General features: G+C 39.7%; 1 protein-coding gene across 1 annotated transcript in view; it reads right to left on the reverse strand.

The window, feature by feature from the left end:
- Positions 1-19,828, reverse strand: part of kiaa1549lb (KIAA1549-like b) — a 62,274-nt gene that overhangs the window by 12,259 nt on the left and 30,187 nt on the right. The window contains exons 5-13 of the mRNA XM_056381555.1: positions 15,021-15,240; positions 14,615-14,748; positions 13,710-13,878; positions 9,248-9,307; positions 6,965-7,116; positions 6,256-6,427; positions 5,582-5,745; positions 4,477-4,512; positions 2,667-2,857 (exon numbers count right to left, since the gene is read on the reverse strand). Coding sequence (XP_056237530.1) covers positions 2,667-2,857; positions 4,477-4,512; positions 5,582-5,745; positions 6,256-6,427; positions 6,965-7,116; positions 9,248-9,307; positions 13,710-13,878; positions 14,615-14,748; positions 15,021-15,240 — 1,298 coding nt within the window. The remainder of the gene's footprint in view (positions 1-2,666; positions 2,858-4,476; positions 4,513-5,581; positions 5,746-6,255; positions 6,428-6,964; positions 7,117-9,247; positions 9,308-13,709; positions 13,879-14,614; positions 14,749-15,020; positions 15,241-19,828) is intronic.

Here is a 19,828-nt window from a genome sequence, read left to right on the forward strand (position 1 = left end):
CAAATTTTATGATAATGAATTTTAAATCTAGTCTTTCCCTTTCTGAATGATGTGTGTTTGTATGTGTGTGTCTCTGTACATTTATCTGCATGTCTGCATTTGTGAACATTGTGCATTTTTATGTTCATGTGTCTTTCCCCATACATGCTTTGTGGATGTACTGTGTTTCAAAACCAGTGTGCGTTCATGTCCTGGGTGAAGCAAGACTGGTCCTTTAATTGGACAAACAATTGCTTTATCCAATTCTTGTTTCACTAGCTTCAAACGCTGTACTGTAGTTGGAATTAGAGCTGATCAAGCAGCGGCTCAGAGGACCACGAGGCTGACAGTGACATCAAAGCGCCATGGTCTATCCCCTAATTGTCTGGTAAAAATGATAACAGCAAAGGGAGACAGTGGAACAGCGGCTGCCCTCCCCTGCTCTCGTCGAGGCAGCGCTGCAGAGAGCTAGCTCCATGCAACAGTCACAGGCTCGACAAAGACGTGTAATGTGTAAAAATTAATTGAGGTGTACGGGAAACGTTTACATTGGCTGTTTGAGAGTATGTTTGATCCTGTCTTGGTGTTTGGAGGCGAACAGATGAGTGACTTAAGTACAAAAGAAGGGATGACAATGGGCATCTAGGGACAGATGTCATTTCAAACACGCAGTGCAACAGATGAATGACAGATTTCACCTTCAGTCAGATGTCAAAGAGAACTGTGAACCTAAACCTGATTGAATGAACACAGCATTCGCTTGTCCGTCACTGATCTTAGCATCAAGTAAAGAGCTAAAGTCAGGATGTCTGCTTTTCCTCTAGCTATGACATATGCTGCACAGTAGCAAATAAAGATAAAAGATAAATGTATAGATAAATCTACTAGTGGACTCCATTATTAAACTGGAAAATCACAGCAACTGTTCTAAAAGTGCTAAGTAAAACTGAGGCTAGAAACACTCGATGTACATACTTAGTTCATATAACCGTTGTACAACTGTTTTGAGGGGACATTAAACCCAAACACTAAACATTGTTCAATATTTGATTTGACATGCATCTGTTGGGCTTAAAGCATTATGATTTAGTGTTTTTTTGTTTTGTTTTTTTTCAAATTTTCATCTTATAATGAAAACTGAGCTTGTGAGATGTAATCTACCTTTGTGTGGCTACCAAGAGTCCACCAGACTTAAGCTTATTAAACGTGCCACATACTACAGCATATCTTATCTCTTGGTTTTCATGTATGATGCTACGTTACTATCACTTTATGTGATGAGTACTTTATGAAAAAGCAGGGAAGACGTATAGCTGGTTGAAAAACGGAGAAATTCTTATGAATGATTACATCTTCAGACATGATCTCATTAAAAGATAGGAACCTTTAAGACCAACATTTTGATAAACAACAAATTAAAAACTTTTGTGCCCCCCAAAGGCTCCAAAATCATCACTGGAGGTCCATAGATTCCCTATTCTGTCATATAAATTTTATTGGATCTCATTATCCTACATCGCTTTGAAAAATGATGCCCTTTTGCTTTAACTCGATTTAATAATTTAACATGATTTAACATAGCAATTAATTTCGGAAACACCGCCGCTGACTCTCAGATGGGGAAAATGGTTAATTTCACCTGCCCGAACAGCGAGCTCAGTTAATGGCTGCCTATCGTTCAGCATCAGGGTAGAACGAGGACAGACAATAGGGCTGGAGGGATCTTTGTGTTTTATTGTTTTGCCTCTCTGTATGTGACCCAGGAGCTTTCTGACAGAGCAGTGGTGCAATCCTTGACATAACACACACACACACACACACACACACACACACACACACACTGTAAACAAATATATTACACTTTGGATGCTTGCCATCAGTCTCTAGTGATGGAGAATTCTGTATAGACTATCATCTGGCTGTGGAAGCAACATCTTTCCTTCTAACCTGGCAAAATGTTAACGGAGACAAATACGCCTCAGTCTGGCCTTTCCTCTGCGCTCATCTTAAAGTCGACGTCTTTTGCCGAACCAGTGTTAAGGATCTAAGAATATATTATAAACAATAACTGCAGTGTTATTATAGTACATATGTAAAAGTGAGGAGAATTTAAATGTCAGTTCCACTCTAAAAACTGTAAATGCACTTCAGTGCGCTGACTTTGATCACCTTGCATTTATCCAAAATGAAGTACTTAAAAGATGAGTTCTAATAAACTTAAATTATGTTTCCCGTGAAGCTGCCTCAGATTATTCCATATCCATACACACAAAAATCTGTAGACAAACACATCTTTCTAAATCAACTGTCTCCTCATCTTTTAATGTTTTTTTGCATCCTTGATTGATTTGTAAATAGATTATAACTGTGATCATTAATAATCATGCAGTGTTTAATCTTACCTCCAAAACAAAATAGATCACATTCTTTGCTAGACCACATGTCAGTAAGGTATTTCTTCACCTACAGAAAATCCAAAATAAAACTTTATTCTAAGGCCGACATCATCTAGATAAATTCCCGATTTTATTTTAACACACTAACAGTGTTGTTCAGTCAGTTAAGTCCTTTGTCCTGTAAAACATGAAAATTGTCTAAAAGTAAAAGTTGTAGTTATTAAAGTTAGTTTTTTTTTGGTGATAAAGATTACAGCATAAGGAGGTGAATATGCATAGAGATAATGATACCTTTTGTGTCTGTCAGCAGTGAGGCTTTTCTTGTTGGCAGTTCCGTCTTGCTGCAGGGCCTTTTCAAGTGAAAGTGGTGTGTCCCGAATTTGTAGGGACATCACTAAGGTATCCTGACTGACAGGAAGAGTCTCTTCATCTCCTCCCTGTTGTCCCAGATGCTGTTTGGCATAGTCAAAACCCTGGACTGGCTGGTGGACAGGTTGAGTCAAAATGGAGAAAGACAAAAGAGGTTGCTTAAGACTGATATCCTTCTGCATACCTGTGGTCATAAAAAGTTATTATTAATGGCTGAAACAAAGAGATGTACACTAGCCAACCAGAAGTGTCACATAGACAGACATCTCAAGATAGCTCAAAAGTGTATCTTTTTAAAAGATGTCCAAAGGATTTAAGGAACTGAACTAGGATGACTGCGCTGCACTGCCTTGAAATAGATAAGCACAGATTTAACTGAGGCCCTTTTTCATCCTCTTCCAAATTCTTGTCAAATAAATGACTCGCAGTGGGCGGTGACAAGATGAGATTTGCTGACTTTCACAGAAATATAGTAATGAAGTTAAAATGTTAGAACGCATTAGAGGATAAGAGGGAGGAGGAAGAGGACTCATGGTGTTCCACCTTACATGTTCTTCCATAAATATGTCCACGTTTATAGGGAAAGGTTCATAAGGGGCCAAAGGAGTTCAAATCCTTCACACTAATACACACACACAAACACACACACACACACACACATACACACACACACACACACACACACACACACACACACACACACACACACACACACACACACACACACCCACACACACACACACACACACACACACACACACACAGTGAAATATTTAGGACCACTCTAATCGCAGTGTCATAAATTGTCAGACACAAGTCACAGCTTCAGTGCAGCCAAGCCATGGTGCAAGATCGTTTGGCTTACAGACAGTGAGAGTAACACAGAGGGGGTACTGCAAGACCCTCATTTAAATTTTAGGAGTCACTATCTTTGAGCACGATAAGAATTTTCCTAGATTTTTACATAACTTATTAGAAAGAACCGACAACATACAGTGCCTAAAATGTTGGTTTATCAGAAGACACTCAGGGGTTTGTTCATATCTGGAGCAATTAAGGTTTTTGCTGTTGCTTTTACATGATGAGACTTCGCAGGACCTAAGAGTTTCTGTAATATTAACTGCTGTGAAAGTAGTGCTGAAGTTGCTGTGTAATATAGAAGATTTTATTGCTTTCTGTCTAATGATATTTCATAAATAAAGCAGGGGGACATGCTGAGTGTTATACACTGCATTTTTATTATTCTACAATGATGTCTAACAGTGAACCACTGCACACAAAAAACAACAGACATGGAGGTGGAGACATAACTTTGATTAGGGCATTGTGACACCCTTGACGCAACAATAATTGAAACAGTGTTCAATCTTCTCAACTCAAAACAAACAAGTGTCAGCACACACACAGACACACACACTCATTATGCTTGAAAAACAGATCTCCATAATAACCATTCTCTGTAAAGCTTAGTATTTCAAATTTGCTATCTGGAGACTGATGTAAGAGGAATAGGTAATACCTGCCTTTCATCCGAGAAAATTCTCATTGTGAAAGGTTTGTTTCTCCAAAGTGCTGTTGTATCCTTACTTTTCATCAGCACAGCTGGATTTATTGAAATATATCAAAGGTGATGTTTGCACAGAATCCCATTCAAATCTTACTGTTGGCACAGCTGAGCCCTACAGATGAAAACAGAGATCGGTAATGAGAGGATACAGAGAAAGGCAGATACCTGGTGATAATAGCCAACGTCTCTCCGATACGCCATCTGAAAGTGAGAGAAAGAGAAAATGTTTTTAACCGTGTGTGTGTGTGTGTGTGTGTGTGTGTGTGTGTGTGTGTGTGTGTGTGTTGTTGTAAGCTTCACGATTGACCATGAACCTGGCCAATGGATTAACACAGGTCATAGAGATGCTATTACACAGACAATACAAAACATTATACAGAAATCAAAACAAACTATATAAAATTCAGTTATCTTGGGAACACTTCATTTCCATTATTTCCTAATATTTTCTTGAAAGTTTTCTGGAAAGAAGCATGGAGTTTACTAATTACACAGAACATAGAGAATAAAGTCTGGGACAGTTATTTTAGTTTAATTGGTTATGTTGATTTTTTTATTCATTTGCAGAGGGATTTCCATGAAAGATATTGCTCCATTTAAATCACAGTAAATATCTAGTCATCATTCATAATTTGAGAACTTGAAAACTATCATGTGTACCAACTGATCTTTACTCTCTATTCAACTATAATTAAAAAAAACAGATTACATGGTTCTATCTGGGAAACTTCCAGTAAATTATTTGGAATTTAATCAAAAACGTAAAGTGTTACCTTTATCTGTATAGGAAAAGTCACCCACACATTGATTATTGCAGACTTTCATCCCTCACTGACATACTGTGTACTGTACCACACACTCTGCCTTCTGTAGCTATAAAGTCACAAATGCCTAATCTCGGGCCACCAGTAATAATTATTTTCATTATCGATTAATCTGCTGATTATTTCCTCCCATTATTCAATTAATCAGTTTGTAATCAATTGTCTAAAACTACAGAAATGAGTCAATTTCCCAGAGCCCAAAAGCTTCCAATATCTTGTTTTGTCTGACCAACAGTCCAAAATCCAAAGAAGTTTCTAATGATTTAAACCCAATAGAGGAAGCAAATTATTACATTTGAGAAGCCTGAAAAACACAATGCCTGAACAATACATACAATACAACAAAACAATGAATCACTTATCAAAGTAAGCTGGTATGATCATCATTTTGACTCTAGTCTACTTCAAGAAAGACAGGTAGATACACAGAGAGGAAAGGGAGATACCTTAGCTCGAGGATTGAGGTTGCCAATGGCATCAGCTTTGAAGTCATTTTTATTCTTCCTGCACAGCACAGCTGTGATGATGATTATAATGAGTGTTACTACAGCGATGGGGGCCAAGACTGCAGCGATTATCCAAAGGTTATTAGGAGGGTTCTTGACCACGGCTGAAAAAAGAGAAACATATATCATTCAATAGACTAATCAATCTAATTCAATAGTAAGTCCATTGACCGGTTCATGGGAAATGTAATACGCAGCCTGCTTTTCCTGCTAAAACACACAGAAGCATCCATCACACCCACGTTAGGTGACACTGAATACAGTTCAACCTGATATGCAGAGAGCCTGATTCAGCTACTGTAGACTACAACCCAAGAGAGAATGCAGCATTTTCTCTCTCCTGCTCTCTCTTGACCAACTCTGTCTCACTCTCTCCCCCCTTCACATCGCAGTGAGCAGCACTGCAGCCAAAACAAACAATGTCCTGCCGGGAGCGTTTCAGGGAGATTAGAGAGCAAAGAGCTTTCTCAACCTTTTCTTCTTCTCCCTTCACCCCAGCACAAGCTCGTCCTTCGGAACTCAGCATGAGTCATGTGTTTTGCTTTGCATGTCTGTCTGTCAGTGTTTCTGTCTATTTGCTTACTTGTCAAATGCTAGAACTATGCCGTGCTTACGTTCTGCTTGCAGCTGGACAAAGTAGCCCAGGGTGAGCGCCATGGTCTGAGAGTCCACTGTGTTCAGGACTTTGGCAGCTGACGTGCCCGTTAGAGGAATGCCGTTGTGCTGGACGTAGTAGGTCATCTCTGCTGGATTCTTCAAACCTGACACCCTACGGATGCTCACCATCTGATTGGAAAAGAAAAGAAATGGCATACACTCAATAGATTCAACATCAGCTGCAATTGAATGCCCGGTTCGTTGTAATTAAGCAGCTTACATTTCAGAAAACACGAGTAAAACCATGTATCTAGGCAGAGAGGCTTGTGAGAGGAAGAAGCACATGGACAGCAGAGTGTACTTGTTTAGTAAATCATTCAACCTCTGACTTGTTTTGATGAGCAATTAGCAGATGATGAGCTGAGAAGCTCCCTAATTATGAGGGGCTGACCACAAGCAATCATACAAGCGTGTGCAGAAGTGCGTATCAAAGTGTACATCTCATGAAATATTCATAGTGTAAGAAATAAGCCAACAAAACTATTGGACTAATGCTTCAATTAGCCTTCAGACTGACATGCCAGGGCATTCAGGCAGAACATCAGAATAAGAATCTAAAAATGACTGATTGTTTTCACTCTCTAACGCTGTGCATCCTAGACTGTTTGTTCTTCCAAAGAAACTCAGACCTGGCATTCCCTGAGGGCCGCCGTGCCAGTTTCTTACCTGCACAGTGTAGCTGCCTACAGCAGTGGCTCGTCTAAAACGAGTGCCCTGCTGGCCTGCCAACACAAACAACTCTGCCAGCCGCTGCTCCATCAAACTGGCAAAGCTTTGGTACTGTCCCTCCAGGCTGGCGTTATCCACATCCTGGATCACTGCAAATGTAGACGAAAGGAAGAGGATGGCCAGATGGTTGTTAAAAGAGAAAATAAATTATTGGCTTTGAGAGCGAGCACAAACAAAGAAGGGATAGAGGCAGAATTAGAAATGTGTGTGTATGATTGACAAAGACAGACTTGAGCATTTTCAAATTTTTATGCAGCAATCTATGTACCCATTTGCTGTAAATACACAATGATTTTATAGGTATTTAACTGACAATCTTCAATTAAAAAAAAAAAAGAAAGCTTCGGCAAACCAACACATCATCACTCATCATGAAAGGCCAAACGATCACATCTGAAGGCAAGATCTTCCCAAAAACTCATATCACCCTCTTTTTAAACACACAATCACAATCCACAATCTGAACAGTGATCTTTCTTCCTTATTTTGAAATGTACTGTCGATAATAATTCAGATTAGAACCAGTCTATGGACTTGCGCTGCATTAAAGACACTGTTTTCAAAATGGTCATGTGTATCAGTGTCTTAAATCCCACGTTGTCCACAGCTTTGACTGTATTTTTTTCGAATGCTCCAAGGTGTAGGTCACTGATAACTGTTTATGTTTCTGGACCTTGTGAGATACAGATGAGTGCGGTTGCATGTTCCTTCAGATACTTCCTTTTAAGGCGGTTGAATAGATTTGGTCATTCTACCTCCCTGAGGTTCCGACTGTTGCACAACGTTTAATGATAACTTTGCTTTGAGAAACACTGACTATGCATAGCCGAACCACTGAGACACTGCTGACGCCGAGTCCTTTGTTGGCACCAGCTTGTCATCCGCCATGCTGCAAGCTCACGTTGAAATGTTTTTCAAATATGTCACGTGTGAAAGAGACCCTACGATAGAGACGTGATAAAATTTGGCCAATCAGCACAGCCATCTAGTAGGCAACCATTCCGTTGGGTTGTGATCGTAGCATTTGGGTAGATCAAGCGCAGTTGGTAAACTATCATGATCTCTACAATGCGCTTGAAAACGAAGCAGACGTCTTCAAAACTGACTGTGATGTAAAATCGTCAGATCAGCCACCCTTATCTGAAAGGTTTGGCGGGAGGGGATCCAGACGCTGTCTGACTATCTGACAGGCACTTCACTTAAAGCACACTGACTCCACACTGACAAACATTCTGTACTAATATATTATACACCTCTGTTAGTTTCACCAAGACCCTGACAGTAACTTTGCCATCCAAGCCAGTAGCCTGGATTTTCTGCCACCCCTATTTAAGTTAGATGTCAAACTTTCGCGACTTACTGAGCAGATTGTTGTGTTTTTCCGCTTTGTGATTCTGTTGAGACCTACAGAGGATTTCCAGCCTTTATGGTTTCATAGGAAGCTCATGTTGCTCTGTATGTCTAATCGAAATGTAAGAGAGAAATTTGCTATTGGCCATAACAACTTGATAAGCTAAAGATGAATAACGAGTTGGAAGATTGTTTTGGAGTCTCTCTGTCCGGCAGTGGTCAAACATCAGCCAATGCAGCTGTAATCTGTTCTGTTTTAACAACAGTTGAAAAGCAGTAATCCTGGTTGTACATCTTGTTCAGTGTGACTAAATCCCATTATCTAGGGGATGACCTTGAACTGACTCGGCCTTTCATCGCAGTAAGTGCAGGGTTAAGAGCTTCACAGGCTGATCTGAGAGGCCCATCCATTATACAGTAAAGCAGTGTGGGTGCCTTTGAACACTGAAGTGTATTCCTTGTTGCTCAGTCTATGTAGTCATCCATAAAGCTCACAGAGTAAATACTAAACAACAAACCACCCAGGAGTCCTATGCAGATAATCACTCCTGTGAAAAGAGGCAGTTTAGATTATAAACATAAGCAGATGCATTATGTCTTGAAGTTTCCATAAATAGCGCCCAGCATGAAATCCACAGCTGAATAGGTGCATGTCTGCCACACACATCCTGTGTTCAAGTGTTTTCTGTGCCATGAAGTAGTGCAGAAAGAATCGCTCGAATTTGACAACTTGTCAAATGTGTACCACTGGTGATTCATAAACAGATATCATGCTCACAGTAGCACAAGAGGACCAAAGAAGGATTTTCTTTGCAATACAATGGGTAGATTCCCCCAGAGGGTGTTATGGTTTTTCATATGCATCCCTACCTGTGATAACCCAAAAGTCTCTGGTTGCAATGGAGGTGTTCAGATTGTGATACTCCAGTGCTGCAAAGACGAAGACAAAAAACAAACATTATCATTAGCCCAAATAAACATTCAATCTTTGATTACTCTTCATAAACCTCTTTTATCTATTTTTTGTTGTTATGTAATCACTTTATTTTTGCTGTAGCAAAATACATAATCATATCAAAATACAGTTTAAAATAAAAAAGTAAAACTAAACATGAAAGTGAAAATAAATTAAAAAAATTAGAGAAAAGGTAAAAAACCTTTAAAAGAAAAAGAAAACCCTACAGATAGAATGTAAAGTAAAATACAAAATATTACCTGATCATCTTCTCACACTGCAGTGTATTTTACATTTGGCTTTACAAATTTGTTTTCATTTTACAGTTTCAAGCTGTTTCAGCCATTAGAATCAGTCTTTCATTTAATAAACTACAATCTAGAAAAAAAATACGAAATCATCAGGAACAATAACAAAATCATTTTCACTGCTGCAACTGTGTGATTATCATTCCAACAAGTGGTGCTCTCACTGGCCAGACATTTTGCTTTTGAGAAAACCAGTGCTTGTAAATCCAGGCCAAGTACACAAACACTTCTGAAACCTTTCATGAAGAAGAGGGACAGTTTACACTTTTGTGCGGTTGAGATCTCAGTTTAAAGCCTCGTTATCGCTGCATGTCAGACAAATACAGAAGCGAGGAGAGCTTTCAGCTGCCTGAGCTCTGGTTGTCTCTGTGTTCTCTTACATCTATTTCCTGCCTGATTACGCTCTTGTGCTGGAGGCTGGTGCAGTGTTTGGGGGAATGTTGTATCACTGGCCTGTGAAAGAAGACTCGCTACAGAAATGTACACTCAGGCATGACAGGACAGGAGGGGGGGGGGGGGGGGGGGAGTAACAGTAAGGTCATTTAATGGAAAGGCTGTCAGCAAAAACTGTTCGATGCTGTCTATAAGTTTGAATCACGAGCCTCTGCATGTTGTGTGATGAGAGTCTGGGGGACAAGAGAGAAGGAGATGAAAAAAGAAATGGGAAAAGAAACTTAATTCACAAACAGAAAACTATTATTAAAACAATATTTCATATTCTGCACCTGTAAAGCCGGTAGTTTTCAGTGATTGTTTAAGTCTAAAAAAGAGACATTTTGCCGACAGCCTTACTCATGTTCCACCTGAGAGACATCGTTGAAGAGCAGAGGGGGAGTGCACGGGCTGAACGCAGCAGTCCAGCCTACACAAGCATCACAGGAATGTTGGAGTACTCAGTGCTACAAACAGGAGTGGTGTGAGATCCCTGGTCTTTTCTGTCAGAGCAGAGCCCAAGGTGGAATGAGAATCCCCCACTGTTAATTATTTACTGCGATAATTGGCTTTGAAGTGCGGAGGCAGCCACTGCCAGCATATGCTCACACCTCCTGTGAACAGTGTAATATCACTGATGGTGAGGGTACAAAACAAACAGAGCAAAATCACTGACACACTCTCTGTGGTTCTTTTACTCCCCTTTCTTACTGGGTTTTCCTCCAGTTTCCTCTTCATTAGAGTCTCTTTGTATCTAGTTGCCTTCCTCTCTTCCCCTGATCCCCAACCGAATCGTCCCGCCCATGGGTAACTTCACTTTCTAATTTAATTCAATCACAACACAAAGTGAACTTCAATTTAATGCTCTCTAGCAGAGATTCTATTCATCTTGATTTAAACAGTGTGTGAACTAAAACTGCTGTCTTGCTTCAGTGATACTGATGCTGCATCGCAATTCAGGTGCTGCTTGCTTCGAAGGATTGAATTCAGCTGAGACATGCAACCTTCTATATCTGTGTCCTATGCTGCCCTCAGTATCCCATGATCCACTGCAGGCTGGACGACTGAGTAACGCAGCAATCAGGGAGTCCACATCTATCACATCCATAAAGGAGGATTATTCCATGGACGTATTTACCAGATTCTTGGTACATTCACCTGTACCAATTAAAAAGACACCGCAGGAGTCGAATGATCGAAGCCAACCATAAACACTACCTGTTAAATTGCTTGCCAGATGTTATTCGTGCGTATAAGATAAAACTAACACAGTAAACTATGAGTCACATTGAACTTGGCTGAGTTTACGAATGGTATTAACATAAGATTAACTTTATTAACCATATTTGGGGGAAATTTGAAATTTCACGCTTGCTTTTTGAAAGAACATTTGTGTTGAAGAGGGCAGCAATAACACACCATTCATTTTGGTCTGTGTGCTAAGCTAGATGTCTCACTGAGGAAGGAAGTTTGAGCCTTGCACATCAGCGCCTGGATAGACAGATACTTTCCAACCTACCCCTGCCTTCACAGCACTTGACTGAATGTGAACTTTTGGTTCTAAATTCTGCTAAATGTGGTCCAGCAATGTACACTCTGGGAGGTGAGAGAAGATCCATAGCCAATTTGCCCCATGGCACAGCAAGTGCTTCAAAAAAAAAAAAAAAAAAAAAAAAAGTGCTTTCAAGACTGCACTCAGCTAGATGGTAATACAGGGAAACCCCGGGCTTAGTTCTTAGCTCAAGCAGCAACTCTGCTGTGATCCTGAGCATGATCTTGCATAGCCGATGCCCTGTTTTGTCAAAGTCCAAGACCAAAAACCGAAGACCACAGACCAACGTCTGGAGGAGTATTCAAAGCACCGCAGCTGGTTAGAACCCATTGGAATTAAACTAGCAAGACTTATTTCTGCTTGAACAGAAACCTAACCAGAGGTGCAATTTCCAGGCGTGGGGCTGTTCAAATGCACAGCCAATCTAATGGCTGCCTGTCTCCTTGACCTAAAGTGTCTTTTTATAGATTTTCTCCACATTTCCTTGAGCTTGATTAGACAGAGATTTGGTTACACAGAACTACATTTTGTAAGACACTAAGACCACTTCTACACATATATAACCTTCAACACCATGTCCACACAGGAGGCCTAGCATGAGCAGCACATTAGCAGAGCAGCAGCAGCAGCAGCTTCACTCCTCTATAAATGTCTACACAGGATTTACAGAGCTGCAGGTCAGCTGCATTTTGGCAGCACTCAGACCCCATCACACGTGTAAAACACAAGAAAATAGACTTAAAGCATGAAAATACGCTTCAGGTCATGTATAACGCAAGTGGAACATGAGCTGTGACATGGCCTGTGTGGAAAGATGTATTGATTATGTAAGCGTATCTTTTCAATCAGATGTGCTTGAAATGAACAACTGAAAAATATCCCGTGGAGACACTCCAAAAGACTGTTGCATAGGAAAGATCATTCATCCTGCTCGTGCTATTGGCTACTATCCGTAGAGATTTCAAGTAAAATGCACCACACATGACATGTTGCATCTGTCTGGGTACATAATGGACTTGTTATACAATGGTAGATAAAAGGCTCCTGCATGCAATACACTACACTGTTAAACTCCCATGGCTGTTGTTCACACTAACAGCACAAGGGAAGCACATACCCAGAATGTGAAGTCTGGTTGCTGTTAGAGCTTGATCCTGACATAGAAAATTTCCAGACCATTTCTGGGTGAAACTGTGTCTAAAAGGAGCTTAAATCCGCTACAAGAGCCCGGTTCTGTTTTATGAACTTATATTCAGAATTTACTGTGAACAAAGTCGAGCAAAACTATGATTCTCCCCTTCAGGGAACAATAAGGTACCATAAAAATTATGTTTCATTATATGTCATATATGTCATATATATATATATATATATTTATATATATCATTCGCCATTTATACTGGTTGGGGATGAAACAGACTGCACACTGGGACTCAACTGGGATTGCTGTTTAGACTCCCGCTGATTCCCTGTCACTCTTCATTTGTTTTTCTCTGTGTATAACTCTAACACAGACGGAGCGCCAGACTGAGCATGCCCTCAAAGGAGGCTGAGATGAAAGGCATGGGCTTAGTTATGTCTTAGTTGCATCGACTATGTTTAAGTGACTCAATCATTAAAAACAACTGTGATCATAAAAGCAGCAGAACAGTCACAAACATCCAATTACTGAGAAACTGGACATCACTCAGGCTTAGCAATTGGATAACTGAGTGTAAACCTTCTGAGATAAAATTCAGAAAACAACCACTTTTTATGACATTGAATGAACTGCATTTTTTAAGGTTGGATCAGGTCTTGATTTCTACTAATAAAGTCAATCAATAAATCTGTTTCTTTGTCCAGAGATGTGGAATCAAAGATGAGAGACAAGGATGCTTTGTGAAAAGTTTATAGAGAACCTCTTGCAGGCATCAACACAAAAAAGTAAAAGCAAAACGCTTGTTTTTTGTTTAATTTAATTTGTATTTGGAGAACAAATCATTACCAAGAGAACACAAGAACTACGTCTTGTGTCTCTTCATGTAAGGCTGTTGAATAACCCCTGACTAACACATGTATTTCACAATGCAAATTCTAACTTACGCTCAGCAATGATAAGTGGTGGATAGAAGAGGAAGTAGCCCACCAGCTCAGCTGACAGCTGACCAAGGAGATTTGAGGCAGTGGTGCCGTTTAGGAAGACAGTGCCATTACTCACAGTGTAGACCAATGACACAGCAGGAGAGCCTGCTGCCTGGGTGACACTCAGCATCTGGGAAGAAAACAGGAAGAGTACAAGCTCAGAAAAAGAAGAGAGCACAGAAGAACATAGGTATAATCACAATACTTGGGATTGAATTAGTGTAATGTGCAAATCTGAAAGATTAGTACAAATCTTGTGGAACAAAGTGACATAGTAGAAATGACAAACATCAAAAAATCAATTACTGTCTTGCATCGACAAATATTATGAAAATCATCAAGAAGCGTTACGGCTGGGAAACTGGCAAGGCATGAAAGAGTGCAAAAATATTATAGCATCATTTTTTTCATCCATGCATCAAATCAGCTTTAATATAGGGTGCACTTTAATGTGGCAGTTAATTAAAATTAATACAAATGCCGCCCCCCTCCCTACACATCATTAATTTGCATCTGAGAAGCAGCTCTTGTTTGAAAGGCAAAGCCTGATGGGACAATTTTGCACAAATTGCACACAATTTGCATCAGTTTGTAGCTGCCCCGTCACCAGAACATGTTAATGCTGATGTGTAACATTTATTCGTGTATAGACCATCATTCTTAACCTCTATTTGGGTTGTTGGATGATTCTTTATACATTAAACTGTCCAAAAGGGTGGCATCAGATTTAAGTACAATGACACCAGTACATTACACTGTACAAGTTTCACCTGTGGTGTTATGTTAACAATCACAGCATTACCATTGTAACAGTAAGGGGAGCACCTACATTGTGTTATAAGGGCACACTTGTTCCACTACAGTACCTGAACAGAAAGCCTGTTGTTAGTGCTGAGCACTTTGGCCTGTGCTTCTGAAAACACCTTCTCGAGCCTCTGTTCCATCATTTGAGAGAAACGACAGGATCGAGGATTATCACCTGCTCCCACAAACTGCAGCACTGAAACATAAAAAAATGAGGCCATATAAAAATGACACTGACCAAACAGGTTTGTTTTTTTTTATTTCCCTAAGTCAGATTCTGACTAGCCATGCAATATTGTCATCATTGTCCTCTGATGTGGTATCACAACATGTTTTTTACTTTCTCTAGTTTCTAGTTTCCACTGAGATTCCTCCAATACACAATCGCAGCAGGAACAAATAACCGTAAGTCTCAAGCTGATCTCTGACTTATTTTTCTGCTTTCATCCAGACTGAACACTAGCTGACCTGTTTTCAGCTGGAAGCCAGTGGCTGGGCTGGTTCTCCATAACGTAGCTGGGAGGGGCAGGGCTGTTACCATAGGGAGGTACTGTCGCAGGTCTGCAATCAGCTTATCACGGCCATAGGAGTCCAAGCCTTGCAGCACTACAGAGGGGGGGTAAACCATGTCCCCTCCAGTCACGTGATAAGCCACTGTCATGTTGGGAGAGCCAAATACAGTCTCCACCTGAGAGAGTATACACGAGAGAATTAGATGTCTTTGCCATGTTAGTATTTTTTTTCTATGTTATCATGTTACCCACGTTCTTAGCCCCTTATGTCTGAATGGCGAGTAACTTAACACCAGGCTGAAACAGGAAAACTTCCAAGCCTGTTTTACCTCTGACCACATCCAACATCAAGTTTTAACCACATGAAGAGTTATATCAAAACTGAGTAAATATCTTTGTGTAGTTTCAGTGAAAACAGTTTTTGAAATTACATAACAGACCTAAAAACCAAAACATAGTATCAGCACTTTGGCTGTGTAGTTACTGCATTCTGGCTTTGACTGACTTTGTACTGCTGCCCAGGTTGCAGTTATTGCACTGACTTATCTGATTCATCAAAAGAAGGCTGTATCAGGTGAAACATAACTTGTTAGATAGGCCTGCACGGCTTGCCTTAGCTAACACTAAAGCTATGTTTAGTTATTCATTTTCCCCTAGTTGTTATCTGTAAATGAAAAATATTCATTTTGATTACCTGACATTTTGGTTTTTCAGTTTGTTATTCCACATCATTAAGTAAGGCAGCAGTTCAATCAATACCTGATTGAGAAAAAGCTAAACTCCTGCTAAAGGTAGCTAGCTTTGCAGATCATAGTAGCCGCCATAACTTTTTTTTTTTTGACTCTAGTGAATTTCATTTGATTTGGTCATTAAGCTAACTGTAAATCACATCTTTAAATGTATTACATTGTAAATGAATTTATTATATTGATTCCAATATAAATATTAATATTACTCAGATAGATAGAGATTATAGATAAGACTGAAACAAAGACAGGGAAACTTATAAGCTATGCACTGTAAATAATAATCAAACCAGAGTTAATTTTCTTTAACAAACAAGTTAAAATTGATAATAAACCCAAGAGAACACAGTTTGTTAGTATATACTGCAGCGTCTCTGAGAAGGATTATTGTATGATCATTTCATTTCTGGATATTTTGTCAGTTCTATGACAATGACTTTTTGGATATAAGGATATAATTATCAGCCTAAAGAGGCATTAATAAATACATTACAACCTTTCTATTTGTCTAACACTTTGCCATCCAGCCTAAAAACTTCAGTCTGCCATTGTAGATCAGTACAGTATACTTGAAACTCAAGGTGGGTTCAGTGGTTCAAATTTAGATTTTTTCATCCATAAAAGCATGTTAATCACAATGCTCCCATCCTTGTCAACCAATGCTGATTACCAAAACAAAGGTAATAAATACACACAAAATAACACCACAGACAAAAACAACACGAAACTACAACACAACTGTTGAAACATCCAAACTAGATTAGAATAGACAGAAATTAAAATAAGTAATTCCCAGTTTATTTCCTTACAAATTCTAGGCCTAATATTGTGTCCCTTGTGTTGGAGAAAAGAGGTACTTCATCACACTGATGGAAAAATCGTGTCAATCAAATGTTGTCATAAAAGTTTTATTTGCAGCATTGCAGATTTATTTGCACTGCTACCTACATTACAACCACAGGTATTAAAGTGACAGTTGCCTTTTTATAAATGGTATGATGAAGGCTGTGACAGTTGACAAATTTCATCCAGTGCTGCTGGTAACATGGTGTCAACCATTTTCCAAATACCCCCACAAGGTTTGACAGTGATTTTCTACCCCTCAGACAGCCACTGTTTGTTTTTTTAAATCCATTTTAGTCTAGCATGAAAATAATTTACATACTGTCATTTCATAGTAGGAAAAGCACAGGGGTAAATAATAAAAAGAATCATGGCTGAATTCCATTCAGCTGCTTGAGTTTCGAGTATGTGTTTGCTGATTAATTCTAGTGTTGTGCATGCACGCTGATTGTCACACTCTCTATCTTACATGGTACACTCGAGCAGAGCAGAGCCAACATTAATGTTATTAGTAACACTTGTGCTTTTCGTACTCTGACAAGTCAAAATGTTTGTCGTGAACAAGGCCTGAAGAAAGCTTAAAGTTTATTTTCACACCATACTGAAATGAAAAGAAACCATGCTGTAAAATATTTGTATTTAATCAACAAACGCATATGTGTGGTATAGTCCTTAAGACTGTTACTGTCAGTCAGTCATATTAGCAAACAAGATATTGATTGGTTGATTGGATTGATGGATGGATGGAGCACTTTACAGTGTATTCCAACTATTTGCTAATGAGAGCATAAGGAACAGGAGGGAGAGTGATCATTGAATACAGATAGGTGAACAGGAGGGACCGAGGAGCTGCTACGAAGAGAGCTAAGAGAGTAAGAGACGAGCGAGACATGGGAGAGACTGTTAAATAGGGAGTTAGGGACAAAGGGGCTTATGTGTCTTCACTTCTAACCCAAGAAGCCAGGTACGACTGCGGTCTCATTTTCACAGAAACGCAGGTGAAATCTGTCGTAACCGCGTGTCATGACAGAAAAAAATGTGTTTGTCGGTAAGAGTTTGACTTTTCATTGAACTGTGCTCAGATGGAAACCGGAAAGGGAATGATGACAGATATAATGAAACTAGGTGTGTGTGAGGGTGAGTGAGTGAGAGACAGAGAGAGAGAGAGAGAGGTGAAACCATTCAGGTCCGTTATCTAAACCCATCTGGAAGCCTGTGTTGACAGGGTAGATCCACTGGCCAACACACTGAGAGCCTACAGTCTCAGTGAGTAGCTGAGAGTCACCACTCTGCCTCCTCACAATTCAGCCTTCTCATGAGCTCTGTGAAAAGAGCCCTTTATTATCACTTCATCCTCTCAGGCTTTACCCATGTGAAGGTGTTATTAGGCGATTGCATTTCAAGCAAGCCAAAGATTGGTAACACACCTACTAACTCTATTTCAAAGAGTGTGAAAAACTGCCAAAAGATTAACCCAACATGATCTCACGTTTTGGCTTTCAAAAAGTTTAAAGTTACCGGATGGCCCTGACTAGAAGACACAAAAATAGTTCACTTTTATGTTTTTCTAAAGGTTCAAAATGGGTTTAGTCTTGTGGTCCAATTCATTTGGTCTATTTCTCATCATCTTTTTAGCATCAGCACGGCACATCGCTCTCCTCCCAACCATTTATAACCTATAATTAAACATAGAAGCGATTTCCCTTGCCAACAGCTTGCTTCCCATTGGATGAGAGAGCAGTGCTGCTAAAAGGAACCCATGCAATGTTGAAATGGGTGACAGGAGTGCACTGAAGCACGACACCTTCAGAGACTACAGACAGAGTGAGCATGTGAAAGCGCTGACCTTCATGCAGGCAGGACGAGTACATTGGGCTCACTCAATTATTTGATACTTCCACGTTGAGAAATATAACACTCTGGACATCTTACCGGATTGCAGATATACAAGTAAACACACACACACACACTCAGAAATGTGCACACACAGACTTAACACTTGCTCATAATTGCAACACTCTGAAGGCACTCCAACCCGCTGGAGACAAGAAGGAGAGATTTTCTTTATGTGGAAAAGGAATCCCATTGCTGTTTCATTTATTGCCAAACACATGCAGACTGATTTTCATTCAAATTCTATTTTTTTTTCACATGTTCAGTGTACAGTATGCACAGTACATAGACGACATCCTGGCACTACCAGCTAACATGTTTCCTTCAATAAATCCTTCTCTCTCTGTTTACCAGACGAAAACATACACATTTCTCCATCTCACTGTCTGCATTTTAACATCTTAGAGCCAAGAGGTGCTCCTGATACACACTGTGGAGGTGGTATTAGAGGCTTATTGGACAGAGAGAATGGATTTGGCACAGTGGGAACCATGATTGGTTCCACAAATGGCTAATCCACAGACACAAAGATCATTGTGTGCGCACAGGATCTGTTTGTGTGCAGGGGAAATGCTGAGATTGGTTTCCCAGTTGATTTTTTGTTAAACCAAATCTGCTGTGTCTACTCCTATGGTAAGATTGGCTTGAAGTGTGGAAAGACGAACTGGTTAGAAATGAAAGCCTGTCTCTTATATAATGGAATAGGAGCAACACTTCTCATCTACAGTACTGCTACAACCCTAATCTACATCTTGTTTTAGTGTTGGTACAGTTATTCAAATATGTGACATCACCCACTGCCTTCTGGGACACATTCAGTCAACCTAATTTCTATATTTGTCCTCATCTCTTTTCACGTAGCCTACATGAAGGTCCTTGGTTTAAGTGGCTAATTCACTCCACGCTAATAAACCACCACATTTCTGTTCAGGGCACAATTAGGAAACATTTACTGTTCATTAGCGTTAGTCGGTTTTTGATTATTTAGCTCGAGCCCAAGATGGAGCAACAGTTAAAGTGAAGCAGCTGTCAATCAACATGTCATATTCACAATCTATGATACATCTACAGCCTAATATGTGAGATACATGCTTCAAATAAATCTAGCAATACCTTTGAACAGCTCTTTTCTCAATGCAAAACTTTTCCTGCTGTATGATGAACCAAAGTGTCAGCATGAGCGCACCAAGTCTTTGTATCAGGCCAAACTTATAACACTTCCCAAAACACAGCTGACAAAAACTTTTTTCTTTCTTTCTGAATTCATTAAAAATGTATTTTT

The sequence above is a fragment of the Seriola aureovittata genome, chromosome 1, assembly GCF_021018895.1.
Source record: "Seriola aureovittata isolate HTS-2021-v1 ecotype China chromosome 1, ASM2101889v1, whole genome shotgun sequence".
In the NCBI taxonomy this organism is placed as follows: Eukaryota; Metazoa; Chordata; class Actinopteri; order Carangiformes; family Carangidae; genus Seriola; species Seriola aureovittata.